Source organism: Notolepis coatsorum (assembly GCF_963971535.1).
Source record: "Notolepis coatsorum genome assembly, chromosome: 12".
NCBI lineage: Eukaryota > Metazoa > Chordata > Actinopteri > Aulopiformes > Paralepididae > Notolepis > Notolepis coatsorum.
This window is the reverse complement of record NC_140176.1, coordinates 108,710,773-108,738,702: the sequence shown is the minus strand read 5'-3', so window position 1 is coordinate 108,738,702 and position 27,930 is coordinate 108,710,773. Positions and strand designations below refer to the sequence as shown.

The following is a 27,930-nucleotide window of genomic DNA, read 5'->3' as shown; positions in this document are numbered from 1 at the left end:
AAATAAAATTGTGCTTGGAAAAGTACTTGAATGTCCTTGAATTTCATTTTCCAATGTCTGTGGGAACCCTGATTAACTTAAACCAACTGTTCACAAGCAAAGTCAGCACAATATTTACATTATGCATGAAACCTGAACTGTACCTATAGGCCTGCAGATTAACTGTAATGTACATTATTATAGACCTGCAGATTAACTGTAATGTACATTATTATAGACCTGCAGATAAAACACTGTAATGTACATTATTATAGATCTGCAGATTAACTGTAATGTACATTATTATAGACCTGCAGATTAACTAATGTACATTATTATAGACCTGCAGATTAAACACTAATGTACATTATTATAGACCTGCAGATTAACTGTAATGTACATTATTATAGACCTGCATATTAACTGTAATGTACATTATTATAGACCTGCAGATTAACTGTAATGTACATTATAGACCTGCAGATTAAACACTAATGTACATTATTATAGACCTGCAGATTAACTGTAATGTACATGTTTATAGGCCTGCAGATTAACTAATATACATTATTATAGACCTGCAGATTAAACACTAATGTACATTATTATAGACCTGCAGATTAACTGTAATGTACATTATTATAGACCTGCAGATTAAACACTAATGTACATTATTATAGACCTGCAGATTAACTGTAATGTACATTATTATAGACCTGCAGATTAACTGTAATGTACATTATTATAGACCTGCAGATTCACTACATATGTACATACTGTAGTGGGTTCTATAGACATAATTCACCATTGTAATGTGTTGATGGGGCACTGTCACTTTAAGGAGGTTGGTTTTGGGGTTCATTTCATTGATCAAATGTTTGGTTACTACGAGCTGTCAGAGGCTAGCACGGCATAGTTCTGACAGCTGTCACTTGTGCTATAATGAAATAAACAACACACGGCTTTGTGTTGTCGCAAGATAGAAATGTGTGCGTTTCTCCTTTCCGACGATTTCTACAATACATTATTATAGACCTGCAGATTCACTGTAATGTAAACACATGAATATAGACCTGCATATTTACTCTAAATGTTGCAGATACACTCAGTCTGTGTCTTCCTTGTGGTTTAGAAATGTAACTCTTACTGCACCAGGCATATAATAACGTGTACCTTTAACATGCAACACCAGCAGTGTTCCTGCAACTATTGAAGAGCGGTTTGAATCGGAACACACTTTGCTGAAGCTGGACGAATAAATTGAGTGCTCCTGCTCTCAGCACCGTCTCGGAAGACACCACAGCATCTCCTGTCAACTGGAAATATAAAACTTGCTGCGATGTCATTTCCATAAAACCAGCTGCAGGTATGAAAACAAAACACGACAGGCATGAGAGAGATGCTCTTGGGTTTTATAGCACATTTATTGAGCTGTGTTTCTCAGATTCATGAGAACTATGTAGTCGAGGATGGAGGTATGTGTTGAACAGGGTTCGCACACGGTCCTTAAAGTGCTTGATTTTTTACCAAAAAAAGTCAAGGCCTGGAATTCCTTGAAAACAGCCAATTTTTTAACAAGATGCTTTAAAAGTCCTTGAGATTCTAATCAACCATTCACATTGAAAGTGTTGTTCATCCACGATAAATATTTTCTGAATCAAGAATTTTTAATTTTTTTATCTAAAGTGTAACTAATTGTCGGAAATTGGTTTTAAGCCATACATATTGGATCCGATTTTCTTTTTCAATAAAAAAAAAACAGCATTTAAAAGTCAATTGAATCATTTTAAATGCCATTTTAAAATAAAAAATAGTGCTTAGGAAAGTACTTGAAAGTCCTTGAATTTCATTTTGCACCGTCGGTGAGAGTGGGAGCCCTGTACTGGAAGCAGATGTCGAGGAGAGGAGGCTTTCGACTTGTAAACAAGTGATTGGGATACAGTGCGATTGGTTGCTATGGGAGATGAACCCTGACTAGCATGGGTTTAACCACATCAGGCGGTAAATAAATGATCACAGTTGCTGTGGATTAACTTGTTTGTCGACTAGCTACTGTAGCTGATATCCATTAAAGATGTTGAGACTTTACATTTTGATATTATATCTATATGTCACTACACAACCAATCTGGGCAAAAGTAAAAAGTCGCTATATCTTCGGAGATGTCTGATGGTGTAGATATAACTTGTACTGTCATCAGGGGTGTAAATAGTACCCAGAACTTATACTTACAGTAAGTGAAAGTATAGTATAGGTACCGTCTCAAAATCGTACTCAAGTAAAAGTCAGAGTATCTGGCTAAAAACACACTTGAGTAAAGTAAAAGGACCAATCAGCATGGGTATGGGCGGGTTCATTTTCCCTTGATGGGGATTTGATTGGCTGTTTTTAAATAAAGCACGGCCGCAGGATTAATAACGTTAAACGTTAGTTCGGCCAGAGAAACAAATATACTAATTAAAATGGTTGGACCTGCGAGACTTTGTACTTTGTACTTTGTAGGTCTGCATCTTAAATGTAAGGAGTAAAAACTATGTTTTTTTTTCTCTGAAATGTAATTGAGTAAAAGTACAACTATACAAACCTAATAATACTTGAGTAAAGTACAAATCCCCAAAAACAGTAAGTATTGTAACGAAGTACAATTACTCAAGTACTTTACACCCCTGACTGTCATGGATGGAGATGTCTGAAGGTGTAGAGTGTAGATATAAGTTATAACTGGTTCTGTCTTGGATGGAGAGGTCTGAAGGTGTGGACTGCAGGTATAACTTGTCCTGTCTTGGATGGAGAGGTCTGATGATGTGGACTGCAGGTATAACATGTCCTGTCTTGGATGGAGAGGTCTGATGATGTGGACTGCAGGTATAACATGTCCTGTCTTGGATGGAGAGGTCTGAAGGTGTGGACTGCAGGTATAACTTGTCCTGTCTTGGATGGAGAGGTCTGATGATGTGGACTGCAGGTATAACATGTCCTGTCTTGGATGGAGATATCTGAAGGTGTGGACTGCAGGTATAACTTGTCCTGTCTTGGATGGAGAGGTCTGATGATGTGGACTGCAGGTATAACATGTCCTGTCTTGGATGGAGATATCTGAAGGTGTGGACTGCAGGTATAACTTGTCCTGTCTTGGATGGAGAGGTCTGATGATGTGGACTGCAGGTATAACATGTCCTGTCTTGGATGGAGATATCTGAAGGTGTGGACTGCAGGTATAACTTGTCCTGTCTTGGATGGAGAGGTCTGATGATGTGGACTGCAGGTATAACATGTCCTGTCTTGGATGGAGATATCTGAAGGTGTGGACTGCAGGTATAACTTGTCCTGTCTTGGATGGAGATATCTGAAGGTGTGGACTGCAGGTATAACTTGTCCTGTCTTGGATGGAGATATCTGAAGGTGTGGACTGCAGGTATAACTTGTCCTGTCTTGGATGGAGATATCTGAAGGTGTGGACTGCAGGTATAACTTGTTCTGTCTTGGATGGAGATATCTGAAGGTGTGGACTGCAGGTATAACTTGTTCTGTCTTGGATGGAGATATCTGAAGGTGTGGACTGCAGGTATAACTTGTTCTGTCTTGGATGGAGATATCTGAAGGTGTGGACTGCAGGTATAACTTGTTCTGTCTTGGATGGAGAGGTCTGAAGAAGACTGCAGGTGTAATAACTTGTAACTACTAGATCTATAGCAGGTTCTTCAGAATGTGCTCTACAGCGTCAGGGAAGTTGTCACATGTCAAGTGGGGAGGAGGGTTGATTTTACTCTCATCTCCGTCTCTATATTTACCTGAAAATGGGAGATGGTAAAGTTATGGGAGATTTTTTAACAGTACAATATTTTCAATGTTCTTTTTTTTATAAATACACACAGTTGTGAAAGGACAAATACACATAATGTATCAAAAGCCACGTGCATACATAATAAGATATGAGATGACTGAGATTTCTTAGAAATTGCCTACCCCACCTTTAAGATGAAAGTAATGGAGAATGAGAAAGCAACGGCATTGAACTCATAGACCTATATAAAGGCTAGATGACTCACCCGCACTGCTGGCCAATGGAAACCGACGTTGCCACATGGCGGCCATCTTGCCACAGGCAGCATGCCCACTCATAACATGAATGTCTATGGTGCATGTACTATTGAAATAACCACAGCTTGGCGGCTAGGTGGTGTAGTGGGCAAGGCGCTCGCCACCAATGCAGGAGACGCTGGGTTCGAGCACAGCTCTCCACATTGCTATCAGCTTGGCTGGTCGTTCATACTAACACAATTGGCAGTATTAGAGGGTGGGAAAGCTGATGGGTGGGTCCTGGTCGTTGTAAACAGCGACTCCTACAGTTCGGTCGGGGCACCTGCTCAGCGAGGATAGGATCTAAGGGGGGTAGTGTGATCCTTCCACACGTTACACCCTCTCAGTGAGAGTCCGCGCTGCCAGGTGAAAAGAAGCGGTTGATTGGCTAGACGTGTGTCGGAGGAAGCACGTGATAGCCTCCACTCTCCCAGACCGACGGTAGGGGGGTAAGTGCGCAGCGACCAGGAAGGGGATTGGGAATTGGCATAACGACTAACATTGGGATGGGAGAAAAACGGAGGAAAAAGGAGGGGGAAAAAGATAAAAAATAAATAAAAATAACCACAGCTTGCTCAATTTTCAACCGATTTTCAAACGGTCAGAGATGTAGTTATCATACTGCATACTTATAATGGACTTTCATATGAAAATAACATGTGTCCAAGCATCCTGAATCATAGCCACATCAATAACGTTTGTAATAAACCAAACCAAATTGGTTGAAATTTGAGCAAGCTATGGTTATTTCAATAGAACATGCACATAGACATTAATGTTATGACTTATGAGTGGCCGTGCTGCCTGTGACAAGATGGCCACCTGTGAACTACGCTGGAGACTCCGCCTTGCACCATCTAGTTATATATAGATCTTTGATTGAACTCACCAGTCCTGACCAGAATACCCAGCATTCCTGCACTCTGAGCGCCGCCTACATCATCTCTAGCGTCCTATAGGAAGACAGGAACAGGGCGGGATCAAGGCTAAGTCACCCAATGAGGGGTGCAGCACATGCTCACAGGTTATGATGCAAATGACATCTCCTCCATTTACTCTCCTTGGATCAGGAAGTGTGTTCAGCCTGGCCGTGTCTATACTTTCCGTAGCCGCATTTCTGCAGACCCCTCACTGATTGGTTGAGCCCATTTCTGCAGACCCCTCTCTGATTGGCCGAGCGCGCGCATGCGCATGAGCCGCGACCAGAGAGAGAGGCTGAAAACCCACAGTTCTTGCCCGACGGATGGGAGCCGAATCCCGGATCCGAGTTTTCTGATGAATACCCCCAAAACATGGAGGTCGCGAACGCAATTTATACGCATGGAAGTATTGATTACGCCGTAACGAATCATTAAAAAAATATACCGTTAACTGGAATATGTTGTGTGTGCCTTTACACATATGTTGGATTATGTAATTGGTTTGTCATTAAAAACCAATAATAATCGCTCGCATCGCCGGCTTCGCTGACCAGAGAGCTCTCTCAGATTCAAAGTTTTAATTGCAGCCTGGAACATACATGTTTCGGAACCAATGTGTAACTAGACAGTTACAATATAACATTTATATTAATTAACCCAGTTAATGCCTTAAGAGAAATAGTCTGGTGGTCAATGTCACTTCGGATTGCTACGGACTTTACTCCTGTTGGGAAACAGCGATGGTCTGTGCTCAACACACGAGCCGGCGTCTACCCCCGAGCTTCATTTTACCAATCAGAGAGGGGCTTCGCTCAACCAATCAGAGAGGGGTCTGCAGAAATGGGCTCAACCAATCAGAGAGGGGTCTGCAGAAATGCGGCTACGGAAAGTATAGACGCAGCCTGGCCATCAGACTATTACCGTCTCAACATTATAACGTTCTTCACTTCCACAGATACACACAAGAGCACACCACACAAAAGCACACCACACACTTATTACACACACTGCTGCTACTTACACTGTAGAATATTTTATTTTATATATTTCTATCCGCAGTTTTTTACCTTGTATTGTATATATATATATAGATCGTTGTGTATTGTTGTTTACAACTCTACTGCGGTTGAGGAGCCGGGAAAAAAACAAGCATCTCACGTTTTTCTGAATGTATGTACATTTAAAAAATCTGTGATGAATAGAGATGTTAGATGATTGTGTCGGTCAGGGGAAGCGATACATACAGTAATGAGTTGTTTAATACACTGTTGTAGCCACAAACATCTAGGCCTAAGTATTTGAACTATGAGGGGCAAACAGAGGGGCAGATTAGAAGAGTGGAGCATAGAGGAGAGGAGAAGAGAGGAGAAGAGAAGAGTGGAGTGTATAGGAGAGGAGAAGAGAAGAGTGGAGCGTAGAGGAGAGGAGAAGAGAGGAGAGAGGAGAAGTGTATAGGAGAGGAGAAGAGAGGAGAAGAGTGGAGCGTAGAGGAGAGGAGAAGAGAGGAGGAGACCAGAGCCAGAGGAATGGGAGAGAATGGGGAAAAAGAGTGAGAGATGAATCAACAACCCTCTACTCACATCTCCTATCATGACGGCCTCGTCGGGGCCACAGCCCAGTTCAGAGAGAGCCTGTCAGGAGAAGGAGAAGAAGAAGAAAGAGCCTGTCAGGAGAAGAAGAAAGCAGTAGGAGGGGAACGCACTCTTCTCTCAGTGTTGAACAGTTTGGGCAAAGCTAGCTCTTTGTACAGACACATATCTCAAGCTTTTTTTTTCTTTTTTCTTTATAGACAATGTGCATTTACATTAATCATTGTCACATGAAAACATGTTTGCACCAGATTTAGCAGAAGCTAATTTCCATCTGTAGTCTATAGGCCTACAAAAAACATGAAATACAAACAGTGCAAGAGTTCAAAATATACATACTGTACACGTAAAATGCCACACAACATGCACAGGACACACAGCATTAACAGTGCAAGATTTCAAAATACATACATGTAGAAATGCAACACAACATGCACAGGACACACAGCAGAAGTGAAACAGTAGCTGCAGACAATCCGTGGGAAATCTTTCTCACAAAAATAATAAAGATATTTTAGTGAACGATTTTTGACAGCTGGACCAGCCTACTTTACACTTACATTCACATTTAGTCATTTAGCTGATGCTTTTATCCAAAGCCGCTTACAATTTCTGTAGGATAAGTCAGCAGAACGGGTACAACTCTGGCAGCTGAGTAACATTGTGTGTTAAAACTCTCTGAGGTCTGAGCTGTTTTGTGATATTTTAGGTTTGCCTGGTCAACTTTTATAAAACTTTTGTAAAACCCCAACCCTGAATTGTACAATGAAGTGATGTACATATTTATTTTCAGAACAACCTGGGCTATCAGAATATATGTGATTCAGTTTTGTCAGATCAAGGTATACATGCGTTTTACCACTATATATAAATATAAAATATATATCAAAGAATTGTATTGAAAAAAACATAAAGCACAATAAAGAACACGATTTTTGTCTCCAAAGACGTCTTCTATCAAGACTTAGGAATCAGGGGGGGGGGGTAAATTCCTAACTTACAGTATACGCATAAAGAATTATTGACCGTGTTGAGCTTGAGTGATACAGTGTTGAGTGCAGAGTAGTGACGACATACTAGCATAGTAGGTACTAGGTAGTAATATAGGCAGGGAAGATTACTTAGTAGCAAAGTGCACGATAGTAAAAGACGGTACGAAGGTTAGTATTTTTCTTTCTTATACTAGCTGCTCACAGCTAAAGAAAGTGTTTATAAAGTATTAGATTAGATTCTTTAAGGACCACACAGACAGGCTGGTGGAGTTTGTTTTCAGTGCATATAACATTGTTCCAACATAGAACATCACTTACAATTAGGGCCTACCGATATTATCGGCCGATATTGGCATTAAAATGTGATATCGGAAAATATCGGTATCGGTTTTCAAATTTTATTTAATTTTTTTACATTTATATAACCTTTATTTACCCAGGCAAGCAAGTAAGAACAAATTCTGATTTTATTTATTGTCAAAAGTATGCATAATGTTGTGTTAATTCCACAACAAGAGATATGTAATGTTAATTACCTGAAATTATTCCGTTTTGGGGGGGGGGGGGGGGGGGGGGGGGGGGGGCTGCATATATCGGTATCGGTTGATATCGGTTGATATCGGTATCGGAAATTAAGAGTTGGACAATATCGGTATAGGTAAAAAAGCCAATATCGAGCATCCCTACTTACAATACATACTACATGCAGTTAAATACATAGATACATAAATACAAAAACCACAATATCCCAATTTATGTTATTGTAACTTTGATCACTTTTAACCAGGTTACAACTCCATCAGGTAATTAAAGGGGAACTATCTTATAAATGGCCTTTTCCAGTGTTTAGCATTGTTTTCTAGCAATGTGGGTTTGTATCAATGGGGTCTATGTCTCTAATTCTCATTTTGGCACATTCTTCCAATTCACAGGTCACTAGATTCTCCCTCACTAAACTGAGTCATTCTGAAACTTGCGTACCTCTGACGTTCAAGAATTCTCATCTGCATAATAACGCCGGCCCCCTATATGTTTGTTGCCACCAGGCGCACACACTCAAACATTATTTATTGCAGTACGCAAGCAAATGCGTGGAATTGAAGTCTCTTAGCATGCGACAGCCCATATCAGGGACGTTTTTCAGACTTTTTGCTACCGGCTCTTTGGCGACCCCTAGTGGCTCGGTGTGCATATTTTGTAATACAATATATATATAGAATTGAAGGCTTATTTGTTGACTGTCGATAGCAACAAAATCCGACAAAATCCGTTGAGCGGTTCTTGAGTTACATGCCGGTATTTGTGGCTTGTGCAAAGTACACGGTATTGCGCAAAATACCACTCCCGACTCAGGCTGCAGTAGTTCCGTCAATCTAGATCCGATCTCGAAAATGATTGTGGATCGTTGTAGCCAATGAGTGTGGCTTCCAATGATACCCCATGTGGGGATGTGTGAATCAGGGATCTAGGTGAACAACTAAATTATTTAACAGGAAGCCAAATGAATTGAAGTCTATGAGAAAACTGAGTTTTTCTTTGTACACAATTTACCAAAATCACTCCTTTCTGAATGGATCTTTATGACATTTGGATATGTACTACATAAGGCTTCAGGGTATGTAAGCCATACCACCTTCTGGGGAAATACTACCTCTGGACTACTAACTACTACAGAAAAACAAGTTTTTTTACAACTCAAGTTCAGACCTATGTAGGCTAACTCTATTACGTTAGCACTAAAAGTGCATTTTTTTTCAGAATGTCATCTTTCAAAAGAGACCAGGCTCATGCATGTGCAATAAGTATAAAGTATGTTGTTTTGGTTTGCAAAAAAAGTATGCAGTCCTCAAAAACGAAAACTAAAATGGCCAGGAGACTCATTGCAGGTTAACAGTGAGTTAGCATTGGGTTAGCATTAGCAAACGTTATGAGCAAAACGGGCAAGATATGTTGTGCTGTTCCTGACTGCCAAGCAGCGAATATGTCCTTGCACTCGTTTCCTAATGATATCGTGCTCCGCAAGCAATGGGCCAAGTTTGTGAGCTATGGCGATCGCAACTTGTGGAGACTATTAGAAGAGGACAAAACAATCACACTTATGGATGATAACGTGCGTTTTCACCAGATTACATTGGACTCAGCACTTCTGGTAAATCATAAAAATACTATAGTCAAACCGGCCGAGGAGGTAACATTATTTGTCGCGGAGTTGAGAGCTCCCCAGACTACAGCTGGGCGTTCACCTACAATGACGAATTATTGGATATTATTATGAAGAGGAAGAGGACAAACGCTGATCAGGCACGTGCACACATAGAGCCCAAGGGGTGCTTGAGCACCTGCCCTTTTGAGCCTCGTAAAAAAAGTGCCATTAAACATTTTATTTATTTTTTTACCGTTACGGATATAGACTGCCCTTCCAACTGAAAAATGTCAGGATAGAATCAAAATATTAGGTAAAGAGAGAGAGATGCCCCATATTCCATTGCAGTTTGCACGGTCTCCTCAGCGTGCCTCTCCGCGGACCTATATATTTTATGCATAGCGTGGGTGATGATGATGATGATGATGATGATGATGATGATGATGATGATGATGATGATGATGATGATGATAGAAACCGCTCTCATTGAGGGACACGAAGAAGTCAAGTCCGATGGGATTTGGGAATCTCAAATACAAATCGGGATTGGAATAAAAAATGCATTTATATTAAACAATACAGAATATACAGCACTTCTTGGGGTCTGTAGGGTAAGCACTTATTCCCTCCCCCCTGAACATTTATGGAGATGTCTGGGCCTTTTAAGTCAGTGATAAAAGTGTCTTTCAAGGATAAGTGAGCTCCTGCACTGATTATTATAGTTCAATATTCAATATTTGATCACCAAAACCCCCCAAAAAGCATAAAAAGGGCCCCCCCCCCCCCGCGCGAAAAGGGCCCTTAAAAATCGGGCTTGCACGCTTCTCGTGCTCGGTTAAAACACACACAGATATAGTGCACTTTTCAGCCTTTGAGCACCTGCCCCTCTAAAGTCCTGTGCACGTCCCTGACGCTGATGATCCATCCATAACATAAGGTGATAATGATATCGTGCTCCACAAGCAATGGGCCAAGTTCGTTTTTGGATTTTTGCAAAGACGAAGGACTTTATAATGCTGCCGTGATTTCCTGGCTGTTGCTAAAGAAGGGAGCTAGCCTGTACCAAGTCTTCGGGACCGAAAAAAAGCATCGAATCAGTAAGTACATACAGTACGTCGTAATTAGTTAATTAGCAGTAGGACCTCGTTCATTTGTCCGTTTGTGTCAATAGTGTACTAACGGTACTCTTCCGTGTGTGTGTGCGTGCATTTCATATGGGAGTTGAAGCTGAGCCATTGGCCATTGATTCACTGTCGGTTATATTTATTATGGACAAAAATTGTCAAATCATTACTCAGCAACTGTCAACTGTCTGCACATGTGTCAATAGTGTATTAACGTTACTATCTTACAGTAGGAAGGGGGAAGAAGTGGGTGTTCCTATGGGTGTTCCTCCTTGTATTCAGCTTACAACTAACTAATTGTTGGTAGCTTAGCTAACGTTATCTTAGCTCTGTGCTTCGTTGGATATATGTAGACCTACTTGTGTGTATTGCGAATTAATGATTACCGTAATTCCTCTAATAGTAACCCCGGCTTGTATTTGTTTCAACTGTAGCGGGTACCAGGCTTGTATTAGGAGGAGGCCTGTATAAGAGGGAGGCCTATATTTCAAATTTTCAAACGGATCATAATGAATAAATCAACATTTTGTGTCAGTTTGAACCCAGTAAAATGTACTGGGTTCATTTATTGAAACCAAGTACTGTATGAAATAGTAAACGGTGCAATTACAGGTGGTCACTGGTCATTTCAACGTTTTCAAAGTGAAATCAAGTAACTAGCTCAGTATGCAGCTCAGTATATTAGTAACCCGGCTTGTATTAGGAGGCCGGCTTATAATTGCTTAGCTCAAGAGCGCACCCGGCCATTAATAGAGACCCGGCTTGTATTTGAGACCCGGTTACTATTAGAGGAATTACGGTATGTTCCTTGTGTGTGTTTGGGGGGGGGTTATCTTAGCTCTGTTTATTGCACCAAGAAAATCTAACGTTAGTACAAGCACTGTGTGTGTGTGTGTGTGTGTGTGTGTGTGTGTGTGTGTGTGTGTGTGTGTGTGTGTGTGTGTGTGTGTGTGTGTGTGTGTGTGTGTGTGTGTGTGTGGGTGTGGGTGTGTCTGTGTGTGTTAGACGGAGTGAGAGAGCAATCTTATTCTTCCTGTCATTTGTTTTCTCTATACCCAAAATCGTATGGCATGGGTACCTGCTTCGGTGTCATCCCTTTGTGGATTGTATTGTATTCGAAAACGTATGCTTGAGCCATATTTGTTTGTGTATTAGGTTCACTTTGACGTTAGTTGAGTAGTATGGGCGGAGCTACAGGTGGGGGTCTGTCACTCAAATCGCATTCTGAGTATGGGCGGAGCCCAGCCACAAACAGCTTGAAATCTTGAAGTGGAAAAATGATGCTTTAGAGTACTTGATTCGAAATACAAAACAATGAATTATTTTGAAAAAAAACGTACAGTTGTGTTCCATAGACTCACAGGAATTGTTTAAAATTTCCCAAATAGTGAAAGAAACAGTAAGATAGTTCCCCTTTAACTAATTGCTGTGGAGCACTCTGAACTGCGGCCCATGTGTGAAAAGTGCTATATAGATAAGAGTTATTCATATTTATTAGTATTATATTGTAAAAATAAAATGTATGCATTGAAATGTCTGTAAAGTCTCGACGACATTGAAAATGAGGGTGACCTCAATTGTCCTTTTGCGAGAATAAATAAAGGTTTGAATGAATGAAAAGGTACATGAGGTACAACCATCTACTTACTAAAAGGACAATATAATAATAATAATAGTAATACTTTATTTGTATAACACTTTTCATACAGAAGTTGCAGTTCAAAGTGCTTCACAACAGTAAAGAATATAGGCATAAGCGAGCATGAGCAAGGTACGGTAAATCACAGTGTTTATAGACTACCTTATGCATACCGCACCTTATGTGAATACTGTATACTTCATCAGATCATATATTAGCATTTAGCATTTTAGCATTTAGAATTTTTAGATTATATATTAGATTTAGATTATTGGATTATTAGATTATATATTGTAACTATTTATTGTAGGGCAAATATAACTGAGTATAAATATACATACCCTCATCTCGCACCTTGTTGCCCACATGCACATTATATTGATTTGTTATATTGTTTACACTGCTTTTTTATTCTATTTTATTTTTACTTCCCCACTGTACTATAATTATGTGACCTGTATGTCTTCTACTACCTGTACCCCCCCCCCCCACCCCCTCCTCCCCCTTGCTGCTATGATGCCTGAATTTCCCCAAGGGGATCAATAAAGGAATATCTTATCTTATCTTCTCTTACTGTTTCAACAACAAGGTTCAAGACAGAAACAAGCAAACGACACAAGACACTAACAAGGTTTCTAACCTGTGTAAAGAAGCTCAGTTCAGGCTTGCCCACTACGGTGGCCTTGCGGTCCGTAGCGTACTCCAGGCCCGTGACAAATGGCCCCGGGCCCAGAGACAGCCCGTCTGGACACCTGTAGTACCGGGCCTTGTGGACGGCAATGAGAGGGGCTCCGTCCAGCACCAGTCTGGAAAGTAACAAAGTATTTTTTACTCAAGTACTGTACTTAAAGGAATACGCCAACTTTTTGGGAAAGGACCTTGTGCGAACCCTGGGTACATGTACATTACAGTGAAATGCTTGGTTCTGTATGAGCCTCCTGGAACTGTGCTTCATACAGTAATAAGTAAAAGAGTATCACTAGAGTATTGCACATTACATTTGCACTCTGGTTGGATGCTGGTTGGATGGCAAACCTCTTTTCGTTGTACTGTACTTGTGCTGTACAATGACAATACATTTTAATCTAATGTGATCTAATAGATTATATGATGTGGATTGAAAATATGATGACAAAATAAACATGTATAGGAATAGAAATGTTAATGTATGGCAGCGAGGAAATGGAGATGTTGAGGGTCTGGGGTTCTACTACAGCACCTGAAGGCCTTGTTGAGGGTCTGGTAGTTGAAGTGGTCAGGAGAGAGTCCTATTACTACAGCGTTGGGGTCGGAGGTGTCTATACCTGCAGGGGGAGGAGTAGTGGTGGTTACACAACACACACACACACACAACTATACAAGTGGTTAGACAACACACACACACACACACAACTATACAAGTGGTTAGACAACACACACACACACACACAACTATACAAGTGGTTAGACAACACACACACACAACTATACAAGTGGTTAGACAACACACACACACACAACTATATAAGTGGTAAGTCGTTCAACAGTAGTGTACTCCAATGTCAAGTTTCTTTAATAGTTGTCATACAGAAGTACAGAATACTTTTATACAAAATGCTTCTTACTGTTACGCTCCAGAGACTGTGCTAGACAAGATAAGTATGAAATAAAATAGTATAGCATGTAAAATAGAAGTAAAAATAGAAGTCACAGTGTTCAGTATAGACATATGTACAATGTTCGATGCAGAATAGAAGTAACTGAGTTACCATACAATATACAATATACTATGCAATGTACTAATATACAATACTATATAGCAGGGGTAGGCAACCCTAGGCACGCAGGGGCATTTTCATAGGCGCAGGGGGCAGCATTAAAAAAAATTAAAAAAAATTATAATTTAAAAAAAAAAAATTATAGTGAAATATTTTGCACTGTTGTCGCATTTATCTTGTTGAAATCCTCCCACAGGTTCTTTTTAATACCACATATTTAATTGAGACCCTTTATTTGTTTATTATTTCAATTTAGCTGGAAATACATTGCTACATCATTCAGTAACATTTGCAGAGCCTTATAACAAAAACATTATTACGGTCACCATTGTGACCAGTGGGATTAATCAACAAATTTGATTATATATTTTTCTATTTCATTGAACATTGCACATGTTAAAAGCCATTTTTTTTACTCAAAATGTGAGTATTACTAAGTCAACTTGTGTTCTTAAAACAATGACAATAAACATAGTTTTATTAGGTTGAAATAATGTGGTTGTGTACTTATTTTTCTGTTAACTTATTATGGATTGAAAACTGAAAACCTTAATGCACAGTAACTGAACTCAATATTTTTAAGTTCTGGTAACTTATTATAATTTCTTTTTTACAGTGTAGTCTTGCGATCAATCAAAACTTATTTACACAATATACCTCACATTCACCCTCCATTCACATCCTGGTGTTCTCCTGGTGTTCTCCATTAGGCCTGTAGGTGGAGCTATGACAGCACACGTACAGTACACACACCGATGGTGTGTGATGTGTCCAAAAATGAATGGGCAAATGTGAGTGAAATGGTCGCACTGTATGCAGCTGTTTGTCTGCATTGCATTCCCCCCCCCCCCCCAACTCAGATTTAGGGTTGATACAACAACCATCATAATAATATTGTTAATAATAACAATAAAAATAATGATGTAATAATGTAAAAATTATCATTAAAAAGACCTGATTATGAGAAGAAAAAAATTACGATGCATGGAATATTGTTGAGACACACTAGTTACAACTATATTTCAAACAGGCACTCCATGTCAAAAAGGTTGCTGACCCCTGCTATATAGTGTAAAGCAGAAATGGGATGAGGTACAATTTAGGTACAATTTACAGTAAGATGTACGAGTTGTAGTGCAAATCCTTTACCAATAAATATAAAGTGTGTTTAGGTGTTCTAAAGTGTGGAGAGTGGGTGCTGCAGTGTGTTGTTTGTTTAAAGTGAGTGTGTGCGTGTGGATGTGTGTGCTGTGTGCATTTGATGGTTGTTGCATAGTGTTTATTGTTCGTTGAGCAGCCTGATGGCCTGGGGATAGAAGCTTCTTCTGAGTCTTTCTGTGCTCGCCATGAGACTCCGGTATCGCTTGCCTGACCGCAGCAGTTCAAAGAGGCAGTTGTTTGGGTGGCTGGAGTCCTTGATGATTCTCTTAGCCTTACCCCTGTACCGCTTGTTGTAAATGTTCTGGAGGGTTGGAAGCCCCCCTCCAATTGTGCGTTCGGCTGAACGTGTCACTCTCTGTAGTCTGCTTCGGTCTTGTGCAGTGCTATTCCCAAACCAGGAGGTGATATTGCCAGTCAGGATGCTCTCTATTGTACATGAGTAGAAGTTCTTAAGGACTGACTTGGAACTTCCTTAGGCGCCTGAGGAAGTAGAGGCGTTGTCGTGCCTTCTTCACAACACTGTCAATGTGTGTGGTCCATGTCAAGTCCTCGGATATGTGGGCTCCGAGGTACATAAAACTGTTCACTCGCTCAACCGGTGCCCCGTCGATGCTGAGGGGGCTGTAGTCCTTGACCCCCGACCTCCTGAAGTCCACAATCATCTCCTTCATCAGTAAGAAACATACACACACACACACACACACACACACACAGTCACACACACACACACACACCAAGTCCAGTAGATAGTCTTCTGAATGTGGTCAACAGGTTACACACACACACACACACACACACACACACACACACACACACACACACACACACACACACACACACACACACACACACACACACACACACACACACACACACACACACACACACACACACACACACACACACACACACACACACACACACACACACACACACACACACACACACACACACACACACACACACACACACACACGCACTTCTCCCTACCAGCGAAGTCCTCCAGGGCGCTCTCCTCCACCAGCAGCAGGGGTCTGTGTTGCTGTTGTTCCAGTAAACTCCTGGCCGCAGTCAGAGAGGTGAAGATCTCACGCTCCTTCAGAGAAAAGGTCAATTTTAATATTTAGTTCATTATGATGTCATCTGTATGAACACTGAATATAGCGTTGGAAAAATGTCACATTCATGAGAGGCTGCCATATTGATGAGTTTTCTTTTTTCTTATGCACATCAACCTGCTACACAGGTTGACAGTCAGACACACACACACACACACACACACACACACACACACACACACACACACACACACACACACACACACACACACACACACACACACACACACACACACACACACACACACACACACACACACACACACACACACACACACACACACACACACACACACACACACACACACACACACACACACAATTCTTTGGCCAAATTGAGATTTCTGCCTAACTGTACTCTCCTCACACTGCTGCATCGCCCTGGTTTAGTGCCTATGTCCTCAGCCAATCAGAACGCTTGTTACGTTCAATCCCCATCTGCCCAACTCACTCGTGTGACTTGTGCATTTTAACGTTACATACACAGACGGCGATCGCATGACTAAGGCAAGTAAAACAACTGCCTTAGTGTATGACATGTCTGTATGTAAGAGGAATAAATGCCTAAGTCACGACATATTTTGTTTAAAAGTCACCTTATTTTGTTACGCAATGGTTGTTGTGTTTTTGTATTTTTGCCAATTGTTGAGCTTATTTTCAAAATATAAATTAAAAACTCTTACACATTTGCTAGACTTTTTTTTTTTTCTTCTTTTCCAAAAATCTTGAACAATTACTTAGGCAATTATCATATGTAACCATCTAAATCATGTTGTTTTATCGCCTACTTTCTGACTCCTTCACTTCTTGTTCACTTCACCATCGAAAGGTGAAGAATATGGTTTGGTAAACAGCTGATTGAGACATGACTCTATCATATACTGTAACGATCAATAAAGAACTGTTCATAGAAAATAGTAAAAGTAGTCAAATATGTATGAAGGTCCATAATTGCTACCGTGCTGCTCCTTCAGAATTCTAGATGAACCCTTTCACTACCACACTACAGAAGGTTAACCTTTCACTACCACACTACAGAAGGTTAACCTTTCACTACCACACTACAGAAGGGTTAACCCTTTCACTACCACACTACAGAAGGGTTAACCCTTTCACTACCACACTACAGAAGGGTTAACCCTTTCACTACCACACTACAGAAGGTTAACCCTTTCACTACCACACTACAGAAGGGTTAACCTTTCACTGCCACACTACAGAAGGTTAACCTTTCACTACCACACTACAGAAGGTTAACCTTTCACTACCACACTACAGAAGGGTTAACCCTTTCACTACCACACTACAGAAGGGTTAACCCTTTCACTACCACACTACAGAAGGGTTAACCCTTTCACTACCACACTACAGAAGGTTAACCCTTTCACTACCACAGTACAGAAGGGTTAACCCTTTCACTGCCACACTACAGAAGGGTTAACCCTTTCACTGCCACACTACAGAAGGGTTAACCCTTTCACTGCCACCCGACAAAGGGTTAACCCTTTCACAACCACACTACAGAAGGTTAACCGTCTGTAGTGTGGCAGTGAAAGGGTTAACTACTTAACCTGGACGTCAAAGTGAAGGCGCTGGAGACGCTCCAGGAGGCTCCGTTTACACTCCTTGGTGGTGTTGGTCACAAACTTCACGGCCAGCGACGCCTGACGCAGCCTGTGAGGACCAGAGGGGAGGACAGACGTCTCTACCATGTAGTTCACTAGATACGATCTGGGGTGTAAAGTACTTGAGTAATTGTACTTCGTTACAATACTTAAGTACTGTTTTTGGGGATTTGTACTTTACTCGAGTATTATTAGGTTTGTATAGTTGTACTTTTACTCAATTACATTTCAGAGAAAAAAAACACAGTTTTTACTCCTTACATTTAAATTGACCTACAAAGTACAAAGTACAAATCTCGCAGGTCCAACCATTTTAATTAGTATATTTGTTTCTCTGGCCGAACTAACGTTAACGTTATTAATCCTGCGGCCGCTCTTTATGTAAAAACAGCCAATCAAATCCCCATCAATGGAAAATGAACCCGCCCATACCCATGCTGATTGGTCCTTGTGCAACACTAGAGAGCGGGGGTCTTTGATTAAACACCTGCTATCAGAAGAATAGACAGTCAGAGTGACGAGATACAGAAGATGGCCACAAACGATAGTACGAGTGATGAAGAGGACGAAACGGAGCATTTCATTGCCCCGGAATAAAAAAAAGTTTTTACTTTTACTTTTTAGTACTCAAGTACATTTAAAAGTAGAAACTTTTTTACTTTTACTCAAGTGTGTTTTTACTTGACTTTTACTTGAGTCAGATTTTGAGACGATGCCCATACTTTCACTTAAGTATAATTTCTGGGTACTTTTTACACCCCTGGATACGATGTGGATGAAAAGCAGCTTACTGGTTAATTACTGATTATAATCACTGTTAGTTAAATTACTTAGTTATTAATTGTGGGTCACAGACGTCACCACCTCCGATGCGCGATGCGACCAGGGATAAGAACAATCAGAAAGATAACTCATCTTCATCGAAACATTTCTTTGTTAAAGGGGAACTATCTTATAAATGGCCTTTTTCAGTGTTTAGCATTGTTTCCTAGCTATGTGGACTTATATTAATATGATCTATGTCTCTAATTCTCATATTGGCGCATTCTTCCAATTGAGGAGGACATGCAGGAGACAGGACTAGGAGACAGAGCTAGGAGACAGGACTAGGAGACAGGAGACAGGACTAGGAGACAGAGCTAGGAGACAGGACTAGGAGACAGGACTAGGAGACAGGGCTAGGAGACAGGACTAGGAGACAGAGCTAGGAGACAGGACTAGGAGACAGGGCTAGGAGACAGGACTAGGAGACAGGAGACAGGACTAGGAGACAGGGCTAGGAGACAGGGCTAGGAGACAGGAGACAGGACTAGGAGACAGGACTAGGAGACAGGACTAGGAGACAGGACTAGGAGACAGGACTAGGAGACAGGACTAGGAGACAGGAGACAGGACTAGGAGACAGGAGACAGGACTAGGAGACAGGACTAGGAGACAGGAGACAGGACTAGGAGACAGGACTAGGAGACAGGACTAGGAGACAGGAGACAGGACTAGGAGACAGGACTAGGAGACAGGACTAGGAGACAGGACTAGGAGACAGGACTAGGAGACAGGGCTAGGAGACAGGACTAGGAGACAGGAGACAGGACTAGGAGACAGGGCTAGGAGACAGGACTAGGAGACAGGAGACAGGACTAGGAGACAGGACTAGGAGACAGGACTAGGAGACAGGACTAGGAGACAGGAGACAGGACTAGGAGACAGGACTAGGAGACAGGACTAGGAGACAGGACTAAGAGACAGAGCTAGGAGACAGGACTAGGAGACAGGACTAGGAGACAGGACTAGGAGACAGGACTAGGAGACAGGACTAGGAGACAGGACTAGGAGACAGGACTAGGAGACAGGAGACAGGACTAGGAGACAGGAGACAGGACTAGGAGACAGGACTAGGAGACAGGACTAGGAGACAGGAGACAGGACTAGGAGACAGGAGACAGGACTAGGAGACAGGACTAGGAGACAGGACTAGGAGACAGGAGACAGGACTAGGAGACAGGACTAGGAGACAGGAGACAGGACTAGGAGACAGGACTAGGAGACAGGAGACAGGACTAGGAGACAGGAGACAGGACTAGGAGACAGGACTAGGAGACAGGACTAGGAGACAGGAGACAGGACTAGGAGACAGGAGACAGGACTAGGAGACAGGACTAGGAGACATGACTAGGAGACAGGAGACAGGACTAGGAGACAGGGCTAGGAGACAGGACTAGGAGACAGGAGACAGGACTAGGAGACAGGACTAGGAGACAGGAGACAGGACTAGGAGACAGGACTAGGAGACAGGACTAGGAGACAGGACTAGGAGACAGGAGACAGGACTAGGAGACAGGACTAGGAGACAGGACTAGGAGACAGGACTAGGAGACAGGACTAGGAGACAGGAGACAGGAGACAGGAGACAGGACTAGGAGACAGGACTAGGAGACAGGACTAGGAGACAGGACTAGGAGACAGGAGACAGGACTAGGAGACAGGAGTACGAGACTAGGACAGGAGACAGGACTAGGAGACAGGACTAGGAGACAGGACTAGGAGACAGGACTAGGAGACAGGAGACAGGACTAGGAGACAGGACTAGGAGACAGGACTAGGAGACAGGACTAGGAGACAGGAGACAGGACTAGGAGACAGGACTAGGAGACAGGACTAGGAGACAGGGCTAGGGGACAGGGCTAGGAGACAGGGCTAGGAGACAGGACTAGGAGACAGGACTAGGAGACAGGGCTAGGAGACAGGACTAGGAGACAGGACTAGGAGACAGGAGACAGGAGACAGGACTAGGAGACAGGACTAGGAGACAGGAGAGAGGACTAGGAGACAGGACTAGGAGACAGGGCTAGGAGACAGGACTAGGAGACAGGAGACATGACTAGGAGACAGGACTAGGAGACAGGACTAGGAGACAGGACTAGGAGACAGGACTAGGAGACAGGACTAGGAGACAGGACTAGGAGACAGGACTAGGAGACAGGAGACAGGACTAGGAGACAGGACTAGGAGACAGGACTAGGAGACAGGGCTAGGAGACAGGACTAGGAGACAGGACTAGGAGACAGGACTAGGGGACAGGGCTAGGAGACAGGGCTAGGAGACAGGACTAGGAGACAGGACTAGGAGACAGGGCTAGGAGACAGGACTAGGAGACAGGACTAGGAGACAGGAGACAGGAGACAGGACTAGGAGACAGGACTAGGAGACAGGAGACAGGACTAGGAGACAGGACTAGGAGACAGGAGACAGGAGACAGGGCTAGGAGACAGGACTAGGAGACAGGAGACATGACTAGGAGACAGGACTAGGAGACAGGACTAGGAGACAGGACTAGGAGACAGGAGACATGACTAGGAGACAGGACTAGGAGACAGGAGACAGGACTAGGAGACAGGACTAGGAGACAGGACTAGGAGACAGGAGACAGGACTAGGAGACAGGAGACAGGACTAGGAGACATGACTAGGAGACAGGAGACAGGACTAGGAGACAGGACTAGGAGACAGGAGACAGGACTAGGAGACAGGAGACAGGACTAGGAGACAGGACTAGGAGACAGGAGACAGGACTAGGAGACAGGAGACAGGACTAGGAGACAGGACTAGGAGACAGGAGACAGGACTAGGAGACAGGAGACAGGACTAGGAGACAGGACTAGGAGACAGGACTAGGAGACAGGAGACAGGACTAGGAGACAGGAGACAGGACTAGGAGACAGGAGACAGGACTAGGAGACAGGAGACAGGACTAGGAGACAGGAGACAGGACTAGGAGACAGGAGACAGGACTAGGAGACATGACTAGGAGACAGGAGACAGGACTAGGAGACAGGACTAGGAGACAGGACTAGGAGACAGGACTAGGAGACAGGAGACAGGACTAGGAGACAGGAGACAGGACTAGGAGACAGGACTAGGAGACAGGAGACAGGACTAGGAGACAGGACTATGAGACAGGACTAGGAGACAGGACTAGGAGACAGGACTAGGAGACAGGACTAGGAGACAGGACTAGGAGACAGGACTAGGAGACAGGAGACAGGACTAGGAGACATGACTAGGAGACATGAGACAGGACTAGAAGACAGGACTAGGAGACAGGACTAGGAGACAGGACTAGGAGACAGGACTAGGAGACAGGACTAGGAGACAGGACTAGGAGACAGGACTAGGAGACAGGAGACAGGACTAGGAGACATGACTAGGAGACAGGACTAGGAGACATGAGACAGGACTAGAAGACAGGACTAGGAGACAGGACTAGGAGACAGGACTAGGAGACAGGACTAGGAGACAGGACTAGGAGACAGGACTAGGAGACAGGAGACAGGACTAGAAGACAGGACTAGGAGACAGGACTAGGAGACATGAGACAGGACTATGAGACAGGACTAGGAGACAGGACTAGGAGACAGGACTAGGAGACAGGACTAGGAGACAGGACTAGGAGACAGGACTAGGAGACAGGACTAGGAGACAGGACTAGAAGACAGGACTAGGAGACAGGACTAGGAGACAGGAGACAGGACTAGGAGACAGGACTAGGAGACAGGACTAGGAGACAGGACTAGGAGACAGGACTAGGAGACAGGACTATGAGACAGGACTAGGAGACAAGACTAGGAGACAGGACTAGGAGACAGGACTAGGAGACAGGGGACAGGACTAGGAGACAGGACTAGGAGACAGGACTAGGAGACAGGACTAGGAGACAGGACTAGGAGACAGGAGACAGGACTAGGAGACATGACTAGGAGACAGGACTAGGGGACAGGACTAGGAGACATGAGACAGGACTAGAAGACAGGACTAGGAGACAGGACTAGGAGACAGGACTAGGAGACAGGACTAGGAGACAGGACTAGGAGACAGGACTAGGAGACAGGAGACAGGACTAGAAGACAGGACTAGGAGACAGGACTAGGAGACAGGACTAGGAGACAGGACTAGGAGACAGGACTAGGAGACAGGACTAGGAGACAGGAGACAGGACTAGAAGACAGGACTAGGAGACAGGACTAGGAGACATGAGACAGGACTATGAGACAGGACTAGGAGACAGGACTAGGAGACAGGACTAGGAGACAGGACTAGGAGACAGGACTAGGAGACAGGAGACAGGACTAGAAGACAGGACTAGGAGACAGGACTAGGAGACAGGACTAGGAGACAGGACTAGGAGACAGGACTAGGAGACAGGAGACAGGACTAGAAGACAGGACTAGGAGACAGGACTAGGAGACAGGACTAGGAGACAGGACTAGGAGACAGGACTAGAAGACAGGACTAGGAGACAGGACTAGGAGACAGGACTAGGAGACAGGAGACAGGACTAGAAGACAGGACTAGGAGACAGGACTAGGAGACAGGACTAGGAGACAGGACTAGGAGACAGGACTAGGAGACAGGACTAGGAGACAGGACTAGGAGACAGGACTAGGAGACATGAGACAGGACTATGAGACAGGACTAGGAGACAGGACTAGGAGACAGGACTAGGAGACAGGAGACAGGACTAGGAGACAGGACTAGGAGACAGGAGACAGGACTAGGAGACAGGACTAGGAGACAGGACTAGGAGACAGAGACAGGACTAGGAGACAGGACTAGGAGACAGGACTAGGAGACAGGACTAGGAGACAGGACTAGGAGACAGGACTAGGAGACAGGACTAGGAGACAGGACTAGGAGACAGGACTAGGAGACAGGACTAGGAGACAGGACTAGGAGACAGGAGACAGGACTAGAAGACAGGACTAGGAGACAGGACTAGGAGACATGAGACAGGACTATGAGACAGGACTAGGAGACAGGACTAGGAGACAGGACTAGGAGACAGGAGACAGGACTAGGAGACAGGACTAGGAGACAGGAGACAGGACTAGGAGACAGGACTAGGAGACAGGACTAGGAGACAGAGACAGGACTAGGAGACAGGACTAGGAGACAGGACTAGGAGACAGGACTAGGAGACAGGAGACAGGACTAGGAGACAGGACTAGGAGACAGGACTAGGAGACAGGACTAGGAGACAGGACTAGGAGACAGGAGACAGGACTAGGAGACAGGAGACAGGACTAGGAGACAGGACTAGGAGACAGGAGACAGGACTAGGAGACAGGACTAGGAGACAGGACTAGGAGACAGGACTAGGAGACAGGACTAGGAGACAGGAGACAGGACTAGGAGACAGGACTAGGAGACAGGAGACAGGACTAGGAGACAGGACTAGGAGACAGGAGACAGGACTAGGAGACAGGAGACAGGACTAGGAGACAGGACTAGGAGACAGGACTAGGAGACAGGAGACAGGACTAGGAGACAGGACTAGGAGACAGGACTAGGAGACAGGACTAGGAGACAGGACTAGGAGACAGGACTAGGAGACAGGACTAGGAGACAGGGCTAGGAGACAGGACTAGGAGACAGGACTAGGAGACAGGACTAGGAGACAGGACTAGGAGACAGGAGACAGGACTAGGAGACAGGACTAGGAGACAGGACTAGGAGACAGGAGACAGGACTAGGAGACAGGAGACAGGACTAGGAGACAGGACTAGGAGACAGGACTAGGAGACAGGAGACAGGACTAGGAGACAGGACTAGGAGACAGGACTAGGAGACAGGACTAGGAGACAGGACTAGGAGACAGGAGACAGGACTAGGAGACAGGACTAGGAGACAGGAGACAGGACTAGGAGACAGGACTAGGAGACAGGAGACAGGACTAGGAGACAGGACTAGGAGACAGGACTAGGAGACAGGAGACAGGACTAGGAGACAGGACTAGGAGACAGGACTAGGAGACAGGAGACAGGACTAGGAGACAGGAGACAGGACTAGGAGACAGGACTAGGAGACAGGACTAGGAGACAGGACTAGGAGACAGGAGACAGGACTAGGAGACAGGACTAGGAGACAGGACTAGGAGACAGGACTAGGAGACAGGACTAGGAGACAGGACTAGGAGACAGGAGACAGGAGACAGGACTAGGAGACAGGACTAGGAGACAGGACTAGAAGACAGGACTAGGAGACAGGACTAGGAGACAGGAGACAGGACTAGGAGACAGGACTAGGAGACAGGACTAGGAGACAGGAGACAGGACTAGGGGACAGGACTAGGAGACAGGACTAGGAGACAGGAGACAGGACTAGGAGACAGGACTAGGAGACAGGACTAGGAGACAGGACTAGGAGACAGGACTAGGAGACAGGACTAGGAGACAGGACTAGGAGACAGGAGACAGGACTAGGAGACAGGACTAGGAGACAGGACTAGAAGACAGGACTAGGAGACAGGAGACAGGACTAGGAGACATGACTAGGAGACAGGACTAGGAGACAGGACTAGGAGACAGGACTAGGAGACAGAACTAGGAGACAGGAGACAGGACTAGGAGACAGGACTAGGAGACAGGAGACAGGACTAGGAGACAGGAGACAGGACTAGAAGACAGGACTAGGAGACAGGACTAGGAGACAGGAGACAGGACTAGGAGACAGGACTAGGAGACAGGACTAGGAGACAGGAGACAGGACTAGAAGACAGGACTAGGAGACATGAGACAGGACTAGGAGACAGGAGACAGGACTATGAGACAGGACTAGGAGACAGGACTAGGAGACAGGACTAGGAGACAGGACTAGGAGACAGGACTAGGAGACAGGAGACAGGACTAGGAGACAGGACTAGGAGACAGGAGACAGGACTAGGGGACAGGACTAGGAGACAGGACTAGGAGACAGGAGACAGGACTAGGGGACAGGACTAGGAGACAGGACTAGGAGACAGGAGACATGACTAGGAGACAGGACTAGGAGACAGGACTAGGAGACATGACTAGGAGACAGGAGACATGACTAGGAGACAGGACTAGGAGACAGGATTAGGAGACAGGACTAGGAGACAGGAGACAGGACTAGGAGACAGGAGACAGGACTAGGAGACAGGACTAGGAGACAGGAGACAGGACTAGGAGACAGGACTAGGAGACAGGATTAGGAGACAGGACTAGGAGACAGGACTAGGAGACAGGAGACAGGACTAGGAGACAGGAGACAGGACTAGGAGACAGGACTAGGAGACAGGACTAGGAGACAGGACTAGGAGACAGGAGACAGGACTAGGAGACAGGAGACAGGACTAGGAGACAGGACTAGGAGACAGGACTAGGAGACAGGACTAGGAGACAGGAGACAGGACTAGGAGACAGGACTAGGAGACAGGACTAGGAGACAGGACTAGGAGACAGGACTAGGAGACAGGACTAGGAGACAGGGCTAGGAGACAGGACTAGGAGACAGGACTAGGAGACAGGGCTAGGAGACAGGACTAGGAGACAGGAGACAGGACTAGGAGACAGGAGACAGGAGACAGAGCTAGGAGACAGGACTAGGAGACAGGACTAGGGGACAGGAGACAGGAGACAGAGCTAGGAGACAGGACTAGGAGACAGGACTAGGGGACAGGACTAGGAGACAGGAGACAGGAGACAGGAGACAGGAGACAGAGCTAGGAGACAGGACTAGGGGACAGGACTAGGAGACAGGAGACAGGAGACAGGACTAGGAGACAGGACTAGGAGACAGGGCTAGGAGACAGGACTAGGGGACAGGAGACAGGGCTAGGAGACAGGAGACAGAGCTAGGAGACAGGACTAGGAGACAGGGCTAGGAGACAGGACTAGGAGACAGGACTAGGAGACAGAGACAGGAGACAGGACTAGGAGACAGGGCTAGGAGACAGGGCTAGGAGACAGGACTAGGAGACAGGACTAGGGGACAGGAGACAGGGCTAGGAGACAGGAGACAGGACTAGGAGACAGGACTAGGAGACAGGAGACAGGACTAGGAGACAGGACTAGGAGACAGGACTAGGAGACAGGACTAGGGGACAGGAGACAGGGCTAGGAGACAGGAGACAGGACTAGGAGACAGGACTAGGAGACAGGAGACAGGACTAGGAGACAGGGCTAGGAGACAGGACTAGGAGACATGACTAGGAGACAGGACTAGGAGACAGGACTAGGAGACAGGAGACAGGAGACAGGACTAGGAGACAGGGCTAGGAGACAGGACTAGGAGACATGACTAGGAGACAGGACTAGGAGACAGGACTAGGAGACAGAGACAGGAGACAGGGCTAGGAGACAGGACTAGGAGACAGGACTAGGAGACAGGACTAGGAGACAGGACTAGGAGACAGGACTAGGAGACAGAGACAGGAGACAGGGCTAGGAGACAGGACTAGGAGACAGGACTAGGAGACAGGACTAGGAGACATGACTAGGAGACAGGAGACAGGAGACAGGGCTAGGAGACAGGACTAGGAGACAGGACTAGGAGACAGGGCTAGGAGACAGGACTAGGAGACAGGACTAGGAGACAGGACTAGGAGACAGGAGACAGGAGACAGGACTGGGAGACAGGACTAGGAGACAGGAGACAGGAGACAGGACTAGGAGACAGGGCTAGGAGACAGGACTAGGAGACATGACTAGGAGACAGGACTAGGAGACAGGACTAGGAGACAGAGCTAGGAGACAGGAGACAGGAGACAGGACTAGGAGACAGGACTAGGAGACAGGACTAGGAGACAGGACTAGGAGACAGGACTAGGAGACAGAGACAGGAGACAGGAGACAGGACTAGGAGACAGGACTAGGAGACAGGAGACAGGACTAGGAGACAGGAGACAGGACTAGGAGACAGGACTAGGAGACAGGACTAGGAGACAGAGACAGGAGACAGGAGACAGGACTAGGAGACAGGACTAGGAGACAGGACTAGGAGACAGGACTA

At 44.8% G+C, this 27,930-nt stretch overlaps 1 protein-coding gene across 2 annotated transcripts in view; it reads right to left on the bottom strand.

Annotated features, from left to right (window-relative positions):
- Nucleotides 1-1,392: 1,392 nt before the first annotated feature.
- hdhd2 (haloacid dehalogenase-like hydrolase domain containing 2) overlaps nucleotides 1,393-27,930 on the bottom strand; it is a 37,611-nt gene continuing 11,073 nt past the window's right edge. For both annotated transcript variants that reach the window (XM_084326173.1, XM_084326174.1), the window contains exons 3-9: nucleotides 18,074-18,176; nucleotides 16,375-16,480; nucleotides 13,686-13,770; nucleotides 13,107-13,272; nucleotides 6,560-6,610; nucleotides 4,949-5,012; nucleotides 1,393-3,770 (exon numbers count right to left, since the gene is read on the bottom strand). In XM_084326173.1, the coding sequence (XP_084182299.1) occupies nucleotides 3,667-3,770; nucleotides 4,949-5,012; nucleotides 6,560-6,610; nucleotides 13,107-13,272; nucleotides 13,686-13,770; nucleotides 16,375-16,480; nucleotides 18,074-18,176 (679 nt within the window). In that variant the 3' untranslated portion in view covers nucleotides 1,393-3,666. The remainder of the gene's footprint in view (nucleotides 3,771-4,948; nucleotides 5,013-6,559; nucleotides 6,611-13,106; nucleotides 13,273-13,685; nucleotides 13,771-16,374; nucleotides 16,481-18,073; nucleotides 18,177-27,930) is intronic.